We start from the raw sequence: 17,537 nt of genomic DNA, 5'->3' as shown, positions 1-17,537 counted from the left end.
CGCGGCCCGCCGCCTCGCTCCGCCCGGCCGGCCGGGGCCGAAGTCCGGAGTTGCCGCCCGAGCGAGCGCTCCGCGTGGCGGGCCGGGCCAAGCCCTGCCGCGGGCGCTGGCGAGAGGCGCCCGCTCGTGGGCCGGCCGCGACCCCGCGTCCCTGCGCCGGGCGGGCGGGGGCCCGGGCTGGGGGGTCCCTCTGCCAGCAGAGCCCGGTGCACGGGCCTTGCCTGGCGGACGCGCGGTGGCGGTGTCCGTGGACCCGCGTGGCTGCGTCGTGGGGAAGGCCAGGCCGGCGGGAACGGTGCAGCGCGTGCACACAGCGTGTCGCAGCCGCAGGGGCCGTGGCGGGCCCTTTGCAAAGGGCCCTCCCAGGCGTTGCCCGAGCCCCCCGAGCCCCGGAAGGTCTTGAGCCAGGCAGGTCCACCCGGCGCTCCTCCCCAGCTCCTGGACCAGCGGCCTGGCGTTGGAGCGGGCAGTGTGCCAGCAGAGATGGGCCGCTGGCCCAGAGCCTTCCCTTCCAGGCCGAGCTGCAAGGGCTGGATACTCTCGATGCTGCCGTTCTTGGGGGGGGGGGTCCACCAAAAGCCCTGGAAGGCCCCAGCCGGTGCTGAGCCACGGGACTGCTGGGGAGGGGCGGTCCCTGCACGGGGTGAAGGTCCAGGGCTACGTTCCGTTCCGGGAAGCGTGCTCAGAGAGATCCCGGCTGGCAGGGCTGGGAGAGGCACCCATCCGGGGGAGCGGTCGTGGGCAACACAGCCCGTGTTAGTGGGAGCGAACGGTGCCGCGTGTGACCCAGGACACCCGCCGGTTCAGCTTCTGCAACAGTGGCAGCGGCGTGGCCGTCAGTTCCGCTCCGACCATCCCGAGCGGCCGGTTGCTTTTCCCTCCTCCCCTGGTGACAGCCAGCGCACGGAATCTGCTCAGCACCCGGCCGAGGCTGGCGGCGGCACGGAAGGAGTGCAGGGCTGCGCTCGTGTCGCACATGCGGCGCTTGGGAGTCCCCAGGGGCCCGGTGCTCCGCTGTCCGTCCGCCTGGGCCAGGCACAGGCCCCGACTCGCTCAGCAGATGCGCTCTCCGCGCGGAGCCATGTGCACTCCCGGCCGTCCGGGCCACTGCCTTGCCGGAGGGTCTCGCTCCATCTGGGATCACCGGCTGGGCTGCTGCTGCTGTCGCTGCACACGGGCCGTGCTGGCCGGGGTGGACCGGAGCTGCCGTCCCAGACGTCTCGAGGGCACAGGGTCGGGGGAGGTTGCTGTGGGGCCCAGTGCCGGCCCCTGTGAAAGGGAACGGAGCCCCGTTGCACCCGTGCGGTGGGGCAGAGAGCCTCCGGTGGGGCCACGCAGGGCGCCGGCAGGGAGCACCGGGCACCTTCTCTTAGCCAGGGGGAGCTCTGGGTGTGCCTTGGGCCAGGCATGGCCTGCCGGAAGTTCTGCACACTGGTGCACAATTCCCGGGGTCCTGGGGATCTTCCCCTGAGGCTCCCTTTCCGTGATGCCTCCTCGTGACACTCGCGCCTCTCGCTCCTCCAGTTTCCAGAGGGTTCTCCAGCCACGCTTTGCTCTCCGCAGAAGCCCGTGGGCAAGCAGGCCATCCTTACCCAAATTCAGCTAAGCCCGCAGGAGAATTCTTTAAGTGCCTGCCCTCGTTTTGAAGGAAGTATAGTTCCTCAAATTTCCCTTAAAACTCCCTCGGAGGTTGTGTGTGTATGTGCAGAGAAAGAGGGAAGGAGTCGGCTCTGAGCGGCTCACAGGCCAGAAATGTGTCACTTTCCCAGGGCGAGCTGCCGTGCCTGGGGGCGAGGGGCTGGGGGGGTGAGGGGCTGAGCCCTCGCTGGGGGCGGGGGCCGGGGGGGCCGCGTCGCGCGCTTGCTGCGGAGGGGGCCTTCCCGAGCAGGTTTCCCCATCCGGCAGCCTGCTTGCTTGCACCACACTGATTCCTGGAACCGCTTCCGTGCACTTTCTCACTTCTTGGCAAGATAAGTTCCTTTTTGCAGGAAAGCGCACAGCTTGCAGGAAAGCACAAGTTTCTGCTGTTTGCTCCAGTGGCATTATGGGATGGAGGGAGGAAAGTTGCCAATTGTTGCCACCCCGATGCCTCCAGCCAGCCTGCTCTGGTACAGACAGCCAGCCGAGCTGAAGGAAAGGTGTTTAGAAACCATCTGAATTTTTCTTGGAGCGCTTTCTGACACAAGCGGGGCCTCTGGCCCCTGCGAGCAAGTGAAGGGCTGGTTTGCAGGCGAGGTTTGGGTCTGGAAGGGATTTCTCTTCGGACGGAGGAGGAAATGTTTTCCAGTGTATTGGGATCACTTCTCCTGGCCCAGATTCCTCTGTGCTCCTTTGCAACCTGAGCCAGCGCTCGGTGTTTTTTCAAAAAAGCCGAAGTCTGCAGAGGATGAGGAAAACCACCTGCACGCTTCCACCTGCTCCAGGGACGGGCATCGCTGGGAAGAAGGGAGCAGCTGGTTCAGGGCCCAGCCAGCCCAGCGTTCTGTACCCGGGGGGAAGCCGCACCGTTACGTACTTAGTTATTCTATATCTCGCATTTTTCCTGCAAGGACCCCAAGGCAGCTTGCATAAGCCTGCTGCCCCTCTCCATTTTCTGTTAACCACAACAGCCCTGTGAGGTAGACCAGGCTGAGGGTCGGCGGCTGGCCCAGAGTCACCCAGGCAGCCTCATGGCTGAGACCAGAGCCTGCATCTCCTGAGACCCGGTCCCACACCCTGCCCAGGCGGCCACCCTTTCGGCCCCCGCCAGCTGGCAGTGCTGGGACTGAAGTGGGGGCCTGGCATGGGGGCCACGCGTGGCCGCACGGCCAGCCCCCGCTGTGAGGCGGCGCTGCAGCGTCCCCTGCTGCCTTCCAGGGCGCCACAGGTGCTCTGGCGCGCCGTTCCCTGGAGCTGCCCCTTTTAGGTGGGGCAGGCAGAAGCCTCGGCGAGAAGCAACGCATGGCCGAGGGCAGGCGAGGGGGCCCCGTGCCGTGGGGCGCCTGTCCGGCCGGGCCCTTCCGGGGCGGCTGCCTGCCCCGATCGCTCCAGGCGCCGATGGGCACGGATGTCTGCGCATCAGCCGCTCCAGGCGGAGAGGATGCAGGCGGGCGGCTCAGCCCGGGGAGGGAGGCGGCCTCTTTGCTGCTGCGCAGGGAAGCTCGTTCCACGCGCACGAGGCACGGGGTGCGGCTGCCTTGGGGTGAGCGGCAGCCCTGCCCTTTGCAGGGCCTGTGATGGACCCCAGGGCAACCCTGGTGCCGGGGCGAGCCGGGATGGGCCCCCGCTGCTCTCCTCGGGGATGCCGAGCTGCCCTCTGGGACGACCGAAGGGTAGCTCAAGCGGCACCCTTCTGAAGAGGGAGCAGTGTGTTCCCCCCCATCCTCTGGGATGGGGGCTCTCTAGCTTGAGATAGGACCCCCACCCCGGACTTCGCAGGCCTCCCGTGATCTGGAGCGCTGGCCAGGCCCGTGGCCGGCGCTGTGGGCAGCCTTGGGGCTCTCGGGCTGCTCCGGGGGAAGCTGCAGCTGCTGCCAGGGGCTGGGGCTTCTGCGGGTGCTCCATGCGGGGGTCCCTCTGGGTGGGCTGGGCTGGGCTCGGCTGGCGGCACCATGGCTCTGTTCCCTTTGGGAAAAGGTGGGCTGTGGGGAAGGGCTGGGACAGGCCTGAGGGCCAGGGGAAGGGCTGGCTGGGCACGGGAGGCCTTGGTGGCCCGTGCAGGCCCCTCTCCCCCGAGGGTGATGCCCAGCAGCCCTTCCAGCAGGCGGTGCTGAGGGAGATGGAAGAGGAAGCGGAACCGTTCCATCAGCCGTGCGGTGGTGTGATCTGGTGTGATCCGATCCCTCCTCCCCACCCGGCACCCTTTCCTACCGAGCTCAGCCGTCTTCGACCGCGAGCTGCAAACACGGGCCGGACCGCGTGCAGTCGAGGGCTGGCGGCCTGTTCCGGGGCCCCGTGGGCAAGGGAGCCGTGGCTGCCGCTGGAGGAGCGAGGCCCGCGAGGGCTGTGCAGGGCGGCCCGCTGACCCCAGAGACTCAGCGGGAGAAGCTGCTGGTCACGGTGCTGCTCGCCGCGCAGCAAGCCCCTTCCTGGGAAGCCGGGCTGCGACAGCTGGTGGGGGGTCGCCTTGCCTTGTGCAGGCGCCTGTCTTTCCAGGGCTTTTTCGGGGCGGGGGTCGCTCTTGGAATGGATTAGTGATGCGCATCCTTTTATCCACAGCTGCCCTCTTTTGTCTGCCTTCACTGTGAAGCGCTCACTCAGTTTCCCGCTCTGTGTAGATGATCCTGAGTCTGGCTAATTGGAAGCAGAATTCCTTGGTTTGCTAACAAGCTCACTCCAAACAGGCCCTCCGAGGGGCTGCCTTAAAGCAGGCTGGCGGGCGTCAGGCGTGCGGGGACCGGGCTCCCCTTCCAGGAGGGGTTCGCCGATGGCTGTAAGGGCCCGGAGTGGCTTCGGGCTCCCAGGGTCGGTCCAGAGGGTCCTTCGCGGTGAGGACTCTCTGGAACGCCCTCGGCCTCCACAGCGAGTTTCTCCCAAGGCCTCCGATCGGGGGCAGCGCAAAGGGGCACCGTGGAGCCGCGCTCTCTGAAGGGGCTCCTCCAGGTGGCCGTGTTTCCCGGGAGGTGGCTCTGCGCCTGTGGCCATTCCCGTGTCTCGGCCCAGAAGTGCCGGGGGCTGCCTGGAGAGGCAGAGCAAGGCCTCCGCGCTGGGGAAGCCCCCTTGAAGCTGGCCTAAATAGAGGAGGCCGTGATCGTTCAGTTGGCACTTCCGGGAGTTCCAGATATTCAGGAAGAGCGGATGAGATTGCGGCTGGTTCCTCCCTTGGCAGCAAGCCGTGGGAGCTGCGGGGGGGGGGGGGTGAGAGATGCGGGGGGTGCTCCCGCGCCCATTTGTCTCCAGGTGACTCGAGGATGCCCGCGGCTCCTAGCATGCCGTTGCACGCGCGAGAGGCAGGGGCACTTCCTGGCAAGGTGCCTGAGCAGGTGCTGCCGGCCAGCCCTGGGCACTCTCGAACGGCACGGGGGCTCCAGGCCTGGGGCTGAGCAGGAGCTGCAGAACGGCCCTTCCGCGGGAGGGGCGGCAGTGCAGCTCTGTTGACTCTCGGACCTCTCCTGGACCATTGACCACCGTGTCCTTCTGGATGGGCTGCCCGGGCTGGGCGGTGGATGCATCTGGAGGACCGTCTTCGGAAGGTTCTCCCGGGTGCCTTGGCAGCTGCACCGCTGCTCCGTTCCACAGGGCTCCGTTCCGTCACCCGTGCCGTTCAGCATTTCCGTGAAACCACAGGGGCAGCTTATGGGGGGGGGGGCACCCAGATCCTTCTCTCCTTCTCATCAAATGCAGGTGAGGCAGTGGTTGCTCCCGGGGAGTGCCCGGGCCTGGCAGCCGAAAGGATGAGGCGCAATGAACTGCCTCGGCCCAGAGAAGATGGAGGCGTGGCTGGAGAGTTGGCCTTCCCAGACGGGCGATACCTCGCTTGCCCTGGCGAAGGCCGCACTTCCCCTGAAGGCTCGGACTGTAGTTTGGAGGTGCACGCGGATCTGGGCTCATCCCCTGAGGCCCCGGTGGAGTTGGTGGCCCGGAACAGCCTAGCCAGCTGACCAACACTGTCTGGCCGGGGACGGGCCGGCGCAGTGACCCGAGTGGGGGCAGCCTTTTGAGACTGCGTGTGGAAACAGTCCGGAAGCTCCCGCTGCTCCGGAGAAAAGTGGCAGGATGGTTCCCGGGGTCTGGCCAGCGCAATCCCGTTAGGCCAGTCCCTTTCCACCAGCGCCGGCCCAGCATCCATGTCCAGGCTGGGCTCCGAGGGACCTGAAGGATGTCTCCCTCCGTGTGCACCAGCCTGGGCCCTGAAACCGTCCTCAGAGGCCCTCCTCCGGGAGCCCCTGCCAAGGGAAGTCCGGTGGGGGTCCCTCGCAAGAGGGCCTCCTCTGTTGTGGCCCCGACCACGGAAGGGTCTTCCCAGGGAGGCCTGTCTGGCACCAGGCGAAGGCCGCATTTCCCCAGGAGCTGGAGTTTTAGTCTATTTGAGAGGCGTTTGGGATCCTGCTGCTGCTGCTGCTGCTGCTCCTCACTCTGGTTGCCGCTGGTTCACTGCTGCAGTTTTAACCCTTCCACTGCTTGCGCTGCAGTTGACGTTTCCGGCTCGTTTGCAGGTTGGGAGCCCCCAAAGGGCTTCCGCTGCAGGGCAGATCCCTGCGCAGGCAGGGTGGCCGCCAGACGGACCTTTGCGCGGATGGGCGACGGTGTCAGTAGAGCAGGAACGCAGCTCCGACGCTGTGGACGTGGGTGGGGGGCGCGGGGAGGGGCGGCACAGGGCAGGCTGGGCTGCGGAGGGGCACTTCTGTGGTGTCCCGGCTTCCGTGTGCAAGCGAGCACTTGGGCCACGGCAGCTTCTGGGCCTAACTTGCAAACCCGCCACGGTGGGCCGGCCGGCGCGGCAGAGGAGGACGAGCCGCCCGCCCTGTTAACGGACGATTCCTTCCCTTTTGCAGGCTCCTGGCTGGAGGACTGCTGAGAGACCGAAGCGGGCAAACAGGCCGCGGGGACCGTCTCCTTCCCCCCGCATTGCGCAGCAGGAGCCAGGCGAGTCACCAGGCCGCCAGCGCTCCCGCACGGGTTCCAGCTCCTCCTCTGCCCTGGCCGCTTCGTCAGCGCCGGCCGCAAACGGGCCTCTCACTCAGGCTTGGCTGCACTGGCATTGGTGCCTCTTCTCGCCCAGGGGAAGAAAAGAAGCGCCCAAGTGGAAGGAAGCCCGCCATCACGTGCAAGGATGACCTCGGCGGACCAGAAGGCGGTCCCCGTGGAGGGCGAGTGGCAGCGGAGGAGCGGCGGTTCGGAGGCGCTCGCTTAGAAGGCCCGGCTTGCTTCCCGGGCGCGGTGCAGCCGTCCGGCTCGCCTGGAGTGCCTCTGCCAGAGCGAGTGAGGGATGGCGCTGCGGAATCCGCGAGGCTGAGCCAGCTGCGAGACCCCCACAAGCCCGCTCCAGCAGCCTCTGCCACCCCCTGGCCGCCCCCTCCCCCGCCCGGGGACCCACAATGGGGGCAGGTCTCTCCACGGGGGCAGTGGTCGCCATCATCTTCAACTGTGTCATCGCCTTCCTTGTCCTCATTCTCTTCCTGATCCTCTGCAAGGCCTGCAAGACGCCCTCTTGCCCCGACAAGAGCCCTTCTTCCGAGACGGACGAGAGGGGGAATGAGGAGCGGTACCTGCTGCAGCCTTGACCTTTGCTGCCTGGACGCAGGCAGCACAGCCGGCTCCGACCCGCCTGCTCTGACAGCTGAAGCCTTGGACGCTTCCGGACACTCGTGACCTCGCTCGCCGATCGCCTTGCTCCGACCAACCGTCCTCACGCCGGGCGGGGCAGGGCAGGGCGGGTCCCGCCGTCTTTGTCTCGGAGACGAGGGTGAAGACCTCTGAGCGATGGAGCAGGGAGGCCCCCGTCCGAGTCCAGAGAAGCCCGGCTGGCCCTTCCGGGGGAGGCGCCTGGGACACAGACGCAGTCTGGGCCTGACCTCGCCGGATCCGGGCTGGCCTTGCGCCGGCCTGCACGGCCTCGGTTGCCGCCGCGCCAGAGGCTGGCCCCGTCCGGATGGCGGCTAATGCAGCGGTGCGGGAGCTCAGGCTCGTGGGGAACTTCCGGTCCTGCCGTCCGGGTGGCAGCAAAGCCTCGGATGGGTCAGGCTGGTGTGAGGCAAGCAGGGACGTCTCCCCACCGCTCGCTCGGCAGCGCGGGCTCTGCTTCCGCACCAGGCGCCTTCCTGGAAGCACCTCTGGCGGGCCGCTGGCAGCGGCCGGCCGAGAGGACTGGGCGCTGGGGAAGCGCTCGCTTTCGCCGGGGAGCCGCACTGGGTGCCGGCTCTCCCAGAGCCAAAGGTGAAGCAGAAGTGAACCCGCCAGGCGCTTGAGGGCGAGGGCCGCCGGGCGCTGCAGAGCTTGCCCTTCCTGCCCCCTTTGGAGCCGCCTCCTTGCCTCCCCGATTCCCAGCAGGGGAAGGGAGCTGGGACCAGGCCGTGCCTGCGGGGCAGGCTGAGTCGTGGGGGGGGGGGCGCGAGGCTGCTGCGGGAGCACGGTCCAAGGGGGGGCACAGCGCAGGGCAGAGCAGCATAGCCTGGCAGAGCCTTTGCCCCCCGGGGGCCCGCTCTGGCCTGTGGGTCCATGGGGCCCGCCTCGCACGGGCTCTTGGGCGCAGCGAAGGGCCTTGCTCTCCGTGCCACAGAGGAGCCCGAGGAGGGGGCGTTTGGCCTGGGAGCTGTCCTGGCGGGATGGGGCAGGTCCCCGATGAGAGTCCTGCACTGGGGGGGCGGGAGCACCTAGAATCTCGCTTCCTGCCGCAGCCCTTTGGGCTGCAGCAGCACGGGTGCAGCGGAGGCCTGTCTGGCCACCCGTTTTCGCAGCTCCTCCCGGTCGCGTGGTGGCAGTCCCCCCGGGCCGCTCCTGTTGCACAGGGCATGGCTTTTTGTAGGCCCCCCGTCCCAGCACTCGTCCCACCACCAGCCCTGAAGAACTGGGCAGCACCGCGGGGGGGCGCTCGCGCCCACCGGCCCTCCCTCCCTCCTGCTCCCGCAGCCGAGCAGCAGCCCAAGGTGAAGGGGCTGGCAGGCTGGCGTGGCCGGTCGGTTTGGCGAGCAGGAGAGCGCTGTGGGTGGGGGGAGCCCGGCCCCCAGAGCAGAGCCACGGCTGGGAGGAGTGAGGTGGGGCGGGGATGAGGCGCCCGGCCTGGCCCGGCAGGGCTTCCAGCGCTGGAGGGGCGCAGCAGGGGGCCCCTGGGGGTCTCTGTGGCTGCCTGCCTGCCTGCATTGTTAAGAGCCAGGCTGGCTTGTCCCCTTTTCATGCTAATGACCCCCCGCCCCTGGGTGTACGGGTCCCTTCCTGACTGATTTAGCTGGAATAATAAACGCTCCCTTTGGAGCAGAAAGCTTCAAGCTCTGGTCTGGTTTCTGTCTCCAGAGAAAACCACTGGGTTTCCGGGGCCGGGGGGGGGCGGGGAGCCGGCGGAGGATGCGGAACCGCTGGCTGCCCCTGTTGGGGCCAGGACAAGGGGGCCAGGTGGCCAGCTGCCAGGCACCCTGCCTGGCCCGCCTTGGGGGCCGCTCGGGGATCCGGAGGGCTGCGCTGCTCGGCCCGGCCCTTCGCCCCACGGGCTTCGCAGGCCAGCCAGGTCCGCGCGGCTCAGCCGGAGGGCCCGGAGCGTCGGCGGGAGCGCAGGGGTGGGACGCGGCCATCCACTCCGCTCTGCTGCCAATTCTCCACTTTTATTCTCTGGCCGCAGAAGCCCAGATAAAGCCTCTTTGTGTCAGAACGAGGCCGGCGCGCAGCTGTCCACGCAGGCCCGGCTCGGACAAAGGCTCGCCTGTTCCGGGGCTGGCGCTCCGCAGGCCCCCGGGGGGGGGCGGGCGGGCAGGGGCGGGCGTGCGCGGCTCCGGCTCACTTGCTTGCTTTGGCCGCCGGCTCCCTCACCAGGTTCAGCAGCTTGTCCAGCTTGGCGGTCTCCACTTCCGGGCCCTTCTGGACCTCCTGGCCTTTCTTCTCCTGGGGAGACAAGAAACGGCGTGGCTGGGGCGGGCTGCCGGCGGGGTGCGGAGCCGCTCGGAGGCCTCGGTGCCAAGCCGGCTCCCCCACTGCCCGCCCCACAGCGAACGAGCCTGGGCACCGCCGGCCTTGAAAGGACCGGGCGGCTCTGCGCCCAATTAGCCATCTCTGCCAGCAAGAGGCTTGGAAGGGGGGCAGGTGCCGCCACCCCCCCCCAAGCTTTTTGGCTATGCTGCCTGTCCCTGGGGACACTGCTGGGCACAGGACGGTCCTCCCTTAAGCAGCATCTCCCTATGTGGGGGGGGGTCCCCTGGCTTGGTGGCCTGATGAGTCCCCCCCACCCCCAGCTCCCACGGACTGCATTCATTCTCATAGAATTATGGACCAGTCCGGCTGGAAGGGGCCAGGAAAGCCATCAGGCCGGACTCCTTGAGCAGTGCAGGGCTCCCAGTTAAAGCGTCCCCGACATGGCTTTTGGATTCCCCCCCGCAATGTGGGGAGACCACCACCCCGCTAGCCAGCCGCTTCCGTTCTCATGCTGCTCTCGGAGTCAGGAAGTTCTTCCTGATGTTCGGCTGGAACCAGGCTTCTGATCACTTGAAACTTGTATTCCACGTCCAGGGTGTTTGACCTGCTGTTTCTCAGCCTGTCCTACCTTGCAAGTTTGTTGTGAGGATGAATCAGCTTTACTGAATCAACGGTTCCAGCAGATTTCCCTCCCTCGTCCCCTGCCCTTGAGTGGCATATAAATTTGAAAAGAAATCAGGGAATAAATGGACAGTAGGGGACCCTTGTATGATGCCCCGAGTAGCTCACGGGAGGAGGAATGGCGGGGCGTGAAAGCAATGGAATAACCACCTGCAAGGCCGTTGAGGGGGAGCACCCCTTCATCCACCCATCTAACGCTCCCGGAGAGAGTAGGGGCAGCAAGCCCCCTGGGGGCCCCGCACGGAGCCAGGCCGAGCTGCGCATCCTCGGCCCCCCGCAGAGCAGCCTGCCCCGTCCGTCGGGGCCTCTGGCAAGCTGCTGAGGGGCTTGCCCGGCCGAGCCGCCGTGTGCGCTGGGAGGGCCTCCTCCGCCAGGGAACGGCTCGGGGCCCCAGGAGCCGGACCGCGCCATTGCCAGCCAGTGCCGCTCTTTGGCAGTGAAGTCGCGGGGAGTCTCGATCTTTTGTTCTGCTTCCCCAGCGGGGGCTGCCAGCGGTGGGCCCATCTACCCTCCTTCCCATAATCCCCCCGCCTAACCACGCATCACGGATGCCAGCCGACTCGCGGAACGAACGAGGATTACGCCCCGTCGGGAGCGATTCCCTGCTGGCGGTGCTCCGGGAGCCCACGGTGCAGCTTGGCCAACGGGCAGCGGCCTCCGCCCGGTGAGGCGGAGAGGAAGAGAATCGGAGAGGAGCCCCGAGGAACCGTGAGGGGGCTCCCTCGAGGATGGGTGTTCATGGGGGGGGGGCGGGCAAACGGCCCCTGCCGTCCACACACGAGCAGACAGCCGCCATTTGCCGTGATGAGATTTGGTAGGATTAGTGCTGGATTATTAGTCTGCGAGCTCCATTTTGAGGCCTTGGGGCAGGGAAGGCGGCAGGCGGGGAGCGGGAGATGGCGGAAATCGAGGCAGGGTGCAGCCGAGACTGGCGGGTGCGACGTACCTCTTTGGACCGGATGAGGGTCAGAAGCACAGAGGCAAACGGGAGCACGCTCGCTCGACGGGTGTGCCGTGAGGCACGGCCCCACGCACGTGTGCATCTGTGATGTTTCGGTGTACAGACCGGCCTGCTCCAACTGCAGGTACACTTAAATCATCCTAGGTGTACACACTTCGAAAACACGGGGGGAGAAAAAGCCTGCAAGCTTCTTTCCCCAAGCTGGTGCTGGACTGCGGCTCCCAGCATCCCCAGCCAGGGTGGCCAGCTCAGCTGTGGCCTGTTGCACTGGAAAGGTTCTGTGTTTGCCATCCTGCGGGGCAACACAGCCATGCCGGCTGCAGCGACTGACCTGCGACGGCGCCTCCTCCACGCTGGTCACCCCGCGCAGCTCATGGGCGTGTTGGGACGATGGGGCCCCATCTCCTCTGCACGACGGCAAAGGCCGGGCGAGTCTGGGAAGGTCACGGCTGCCCTTGCCACGCTCCCCTTAGACGGAGCTCAGAGGCCTCGTAAGAAAGTGCATGCGTAAAAACCGAGCGCAGAACAAACTCAATTCCAAGAGGAGTCCAATGGCCGCCTTGGGTTCTCTGGGGAGGCCCGGGGTCCGGGAGGGTTTGCAGCGACCTCCGAGTTCCCCCGCCCCTGCGTTTCCAGAGTGACTGGGCTGCTGCGAGCTCGTGGCGGAGGCACTCTTTGCTGCAGCCTCCATCCAGCTCTGCCTCGGACTGCGGAAGCACCTCTGAAAAGGGGTGAAGGCAGGCGAGGCTCGGCCCAGCCACTTGCCGGTTCGGGCCGGTTCCCCAGGAGCTGTGTTCCCTGCCCCACATCCCGTCCTGTCTTGGGGGTTATGCCTGATCCAGCCAACCCACAGCAGGACCCACTGGGCTTCCTGCCACGGCGCAAGGGTTCTAGCGCAAGCCTCGTGGTGGCACGCGAAGCCTGCGGGCACAGAGGGGCCGCCGCCTGGCCTTCTCCAAGCCAGAGCCCTCCGGACCGGGCGGGCCGGGCTGCAACCCTCGGCATGCCACGGGCCCACCGTGTTCCCCAGGCCGCCTTCGGGAGTCTGGGTGCTGGCAACAAAGGGCTCCTAAGGGCACGGAGGAAAGCGCAACGGCCCGTTCCCAGGCTGGGCTGCCTTTCCTTGTGGGCCCCAGGCTTCTGCTGCCGAGGGGGCAGGCGATCCAGCTGACCAAGGTATGGTGGGGCAGCAGGCGCCGGACCGGTATGAGTGACGAATTAAATTGCCCAGTTGGCAACTTGGGGGAAAGGAGAGGCTAATCAAACTGCAGGAAAATTGAGGTGAATTGCTGAGTAAACGCAAACAGCCTGTGCCATAGAAAGGGGCTGCTGCTGCGGCTGCTGCTTGTACTGCATTTGTCCTCTGCGTAACTTGCTTTCGCTTGTTTGAGGCCTTTCAGGCCATCCACCCTCTTGTTGCTCGAAGGAAAAGGGGGGCTTCTTCCTGGCTGGCCCTGCCCCTCCTTCAGCTCCATGAGCTCCGGCTGCTCCACTTTTCTGAACTAGCTTCCGAACTGGACGTCTCACTCCTGAGCACACGGCGCTGGTTCCCCCCAGCTATTTTATTTTTGTATTTACTGGTGAGGATCAGGGTTGATCACATTGCCAGTTTTCAAGCATTCCCTCCGCTCTGTAGCTTGAATTTTCTTCCCGGACTTTGCTCCAGTTTTCGTCTGGCATCACTGGAGCCCGTTCTTCAGATCGTGGCTTGGGAGAGGTTGATGTAACCTGCCTTCCCTCAAGGGCTAGACTGTATCGCTGTGCAGGTTACGCCATCAGGAGTTGGGTTTAACTACATCGAACCGGTGGGAGCTCACGTGGTGTCGAGCACCTGCTCAAACCGCTGCTGCTTTTGCCCGCTAGAACTTCGGCACGCCGTGGCTATTTAATTAGATGCTCCATTAAGTTTTCCTGTGGCTGTTTTTCTAACAGGAAGTGGCAAGAGGCAAAGTGCGGTTCATTTTCCGTGACGCACGGTTCGCAAGCAGCGCTGGCGTGCCCGTGATCGTGACTTCCACGGCTTCCCCCCCCCAAATCCGTGACAGGCTTCACGCTTTCCCACGAGACGCTTTGGCATTTATTTTTTCTCCTTTCCACAGTGCTCTCCACGGGGGCCGTGAGGCAACCGCATTTTCCCTCCAAGCCGTGTGCTGCTGCCACGAAAGCAGCTGGGAAGCCATGGTCCCACGCAAAGGCCCGGAGATGCCGCGCTGGCCCGTGGCCACGGCTGCCCCTCGTTCGCTTCCCACTGCACTCCCTGGAGCCCTCAACCTCATCGCAGCCGGGAAGGGCGCCCCGGCCTGAGCAATGCAGCGCCGCCGCCCCGACACCCCCGTTTTGCCCCATGCCTTCGTTCAACCACAGCCAGGCCTACTTAAATCTTCTAGATCAGACCCTAACTGTTGGGGGGAGGGCTGCTTTCTTCCTGCTGATCTTTGCCATGCTTTTAAATCATTCTTTTAATGTCCAGAGACGGCTCCGAACACTCATAAATGTGCTGGCCACCATCCAGCAAGGGGCCGGGCAGTTGCTGGTGCCTAATGGACCAGGCACACCGATGCTTGTGCGCAGGAATGCACTGGCCGTTTCCACCGTCCTTTCCGTTCTTGGTTGCTTTCGCTGTCGGAGCTCAGCTCCAGCTGCAGCCTTGGCAGGGCATGGACTCTCGACCGGGGCATGCTGGATGTGTGACGCCTCTTTTGTGCTGTGGAAACAAATCCGTGCAGCGTCGGCTACTCCTCTGGGTGGCCCTAAAAAGGGCTGAGCAACTCCACGGAGGAGGAGGAGGAGGTGGCGGTGGCCGTGATGTATGGCTGCCGGCCGTGACAGCTACTTGCCCGCTCCAGCGAAGAGAAGGCTGGTCCCTCGTTTCCCCAAGGCGCGCCGTGTGTGCCAGGACCGCGGACGCCCCCACGGCCGATCTCCAGGTTAATTTGTGTGTTCTAACTTTGGTGTGCTCCATGTAGATTTTGTTTCCACGCAAGTCAAATGCGATTGCATCCGGTGATGTCCAACTGCTGTGCACGGTTTCAGGGAATTCTGCTTTCTAATTAGAAGCCTTCCCTGCTTCCCCTGAAGCCTGCTGCAGAAAGCAGATTAGTCGTGTAAATACATCCTGAGTTTCCTAAGAAGAGGAGCAGCAAAAATGCATGAATGAATGCAGATGCTTTGAGAATGGCCTCCTGCCATGGGCTGTTTTCTCCCAGGTGGCCACAAAGTTCACTTCATTGTGCGTTCAGAATACAGCTCGAATTCGCTGCCCAGCCTTGGTCCCGGCTGTTTCCAGGGAACAGCGTATTTTGGAGAACTGCAACCCAGAGCAGATGAGAAATGGAACACCAGCAAACTGGCAGAGAGCAGCGAGCAGTTCACGAAATGGTGCAGAGGAAGAATGCTCTCAAAATGGACAGAGCTGCCTTGTCCTCAGCCGCCCACTGCTTCACCGCGATCACTCCCACCTGCTCTGGCAGAGAGGGCCCCCCTAGCTTTGCACTGATAAATTATACCACATTGTGCAAGAACAGACAGGCATAAAGAAGACTCAGTCAGGGAAAGGGAAACCGGAGTCAGGGTGAAAGTGGGGGGAGAGAGAAGCAACTGGGACAAGTCATGGGGGCACAAGGCATGGGGGCACATGTGTTCTTTAGGGGTACAAGGAGAGGAAGAAGGTTCAGGCGGCGCTGGGGCCGCAGGGATGAAAGGGAGCCGCAGGGCAAAGGCTGCTGGAGAAAAGGGCGCCCTGATGGACAGCTCGAAGATGCGTCCTGGGGGGCGGGGAGGGGGGAAGGGCGATGGCCACTTCTGTGTGGTGCTACCTGCGTCCCCACCTTGAGATCATTTCCACCGGCAGCCTCCTACGCCGGAGAGGTCTGGCCACAGCAGAATTCTGCAGCAGCCTGCCCTCAATATTCGGTACAAACCTGCCATTCCGCCCCCCCCCCCCCACTGTCGCAAATTTAATGGTGGGGAAAATGTAGGGCAGGTAAGATGCAGGCAGGCAGACTTTGCCCACACCTGGAGAGGAACACTGTGGGGGAGGGGGGAAGCCAGGAGCAAGACGCTGCAGCCATTTGGAAGAAGCCTAAGGTGAAAACAGGAATGTGAGCAAAGTCCATAAATAGAAGGATGCGGTAGAGTTGGAACAATGGGCAGAAAACATAGCACATGCCGCAGCATTTAATATAAAGCTTAAGAGCAGGAGCAGTAAGGCCCACAAGAAGCTCCAGATTTCCTCAGCAGGAAGGGCTGCAAACAACCAGGGCTGGCAAGAGGCTGGACACGGACCAAGCAGGGAAGGGAGGAACGCAAAGAACCCGATGATTTCGGACTGGAGAAGGTGACCAAAAGGCAGGATTATGAAGCTGATGGAAAAGGCTCCGCTTAAGATTCTGCCACTCACCAAAATACCCTCTGCTGCAAGACTGCATCCTTCGCTCGGTGGATTTGTTCGGGCTGCTGCATTTCTCCTGACCCATAAACAACCTCCTCGTACGTCCTCGCCACCCTGCCCTTCCCTACTATCCCCAAGGCGCTTCCATTTTTGTGACACGCCACTCCGCTGCTGCACAACAAGGCGGCCGGTCACGTGCCTCGCTGATTACCAGAGCATATCATTTAATGCCAGGTCGCCGGAGAGGATGTGTGGAGCTGGAAACGAAAACTGCAATTTCCTTATCATCGGGAGAACTCATTCCATTACAGGGAGTTTTTTTGTGATGCAGGTGGCTCAGGGAACACCCGGGAGCTTGAAGGGACTGCGAGGCCGCGGGCGAGTTCTCCACCTCAGCGGCTGGATTAGGTTGCGCCATCTGCCGCAAAATCCCGGTTCTTTATTCATCTGGCCATCCAAGAGGAAGGGCGCCCAGAGACGCCCGAGTCCTGCGGGCGGCTACAGTTCTTCTGAATGCAGAAGCAACGGCTCTGTGTATTTATTTGAGTTCAGGGCATGAAGAGTCAGGGTCCTTCCAGGTGAAGTTCTTGTCACCCCACTGCCTGCCTCATTCAGGGAATTTCATGGGGGGAAGCTGGGTCCGGAGACCTTCCTTTCCTGCTTACTCCAAGCCAGAGGTGTGGGGGTGCAGGCACACACACAATTTTCTACAGAAATGAAATGGCAATAAATACATTACCAAAGAAGGTCTGATCACTGCTGCTCAGCAGGGGCTATAAGCAAGGACATGTGATGAATCCAGCAGGGGAGGGAAAACCCAACAGTTTCCCACAATTCTGCCCCCTGGGCAGAATAACCCAGTTCATTAGCCCTGGGCTGGCGCCTTCTGAGCAAAAGCCCAACTCAGCCTGCCTCCCACTGGATCAACAGATTGGAAGGGGCCAAAAATCCATCGGCCTCAAAAGATCCAGATGTTCCTGTTTTGGTACCTAAACGCTAACCTGAGGCTTAGCCCCACCCCGAACACCCAGGTGCAATCCCTGCCCACTCAGACCAACATGCACACAGGCAGCACTTGGGGTGTTCCTGGGTGCTTGCTTGCCTTGATCAGTCAAGGCTGTTTCTAGGCCCCTTAATGTGCAAGGAGACCCTAACACTATCCTGAAGCGAACCCCAACTCTGGCATGCAGGATTAATCCTAAAACATTCAGAAAGAATTCTGAAAGGCAGAAGCCATGGTGTTTTTGTTGACTGCTCCCTTCAGCTGCTGAACAGAGGTGACTTCCAGCACATGTCCAGGGGCTCAGGTCTAACTAACCCTGACCCACAACTGAACCTTAGACCCAACCCTAATACCAGGTAAAATACCCGAACTTTTGCTGCAGCATTTAAGGTGTTCTTGTTGACCACTTTCCTCGCATGTCCAGTGGAGTCTACCTCCATGAACATGGACACGCACAGGGACTCAGGTTGTCCCAACCCTAACTTGATGTTGCCCTCAGCCCAAAGAAGCAGATTTAATCCTTATACATTCACAAAGGCAGCACTCAGCGTGTTCTTGTTGTCCGGCTGTTTGGTTTGCCCACTCTAGGATCTCTCCAGGTGCATGGGAATGCACAGAGGTGGTGGTTTTCCTGACCTGAAGCTTAACCTGAGCCCCAAGATGCAGGTGCAACCCTGAAACATTCAGAAATACTGCCCAAAGTTAGCATTCAGGGTGTTCAAGTCTCTTTCCAGGCCTCTGTGGATGCACAGGAATCCAGGTTTTCCCCAGCCTAACGCTTAACTCCAGCTCCAGCACTTGCGCTGGTGCCAACTCACGGCCGTGCGAGCTGAACCCGGCTGCAGACTTCTGCCTATACGATGGACCAGAATTGGCATTTTTTAAAGTGCCAGTGGGATTTGTGCAAAGAACCTTATGGTTCCAGTGCGATTTGTGCAGAAGTAGTGTAAGGCTTGGATCCACTC

The 17,537-nt window shown here is 63.4% G+C and overlaps 1 protein-coding gene across 1 annotated transcript in view; it reads right to left on the bottom strand.

The window, feature by feature from the left end:
* Positions 1–9,320: 9,320 nt before the first annotated feature.
* Positions 9,321–17,537, bottom strand: part of DNAI1 (dynein axonemal intermediate chain 1) — a 125,785-nt gene continuing 117,568 nt past the window's right edge. The window contains exon 20 of the mRNA XM_044444008.1: positions 9,321–9,510. Within this exon, the coding sequence (XP_044299943.1) occupies positions 9,406–9,510 (105 nt within the window). The 3' untranslated portion in view covers positions 9,321–9,405. The remainder of the gene's footprint in view (positions 9,511–17,537) is intronic.

Source organism: Varanus komodoensis, unplaced genomic scaffold (assembly GCF_004798865.1).
Source record: "Varanus komodoensis strain SLA01 unplaced genomic scaffold, ASM479886v1 scaffold43, whole genome shotgun sequence".
Taxonomy (NCBI): Eukaryota; Metazoa; Chordata; class Lepidosauria; order Squamata; family Varanidae; genus Varanus; species Varanus komodoensis.
The sequence above is the reverse complement of the archived record's forward strand: the minus strand, read 5'-3'. Positions and strand labels throughout refer to the sequence as shown.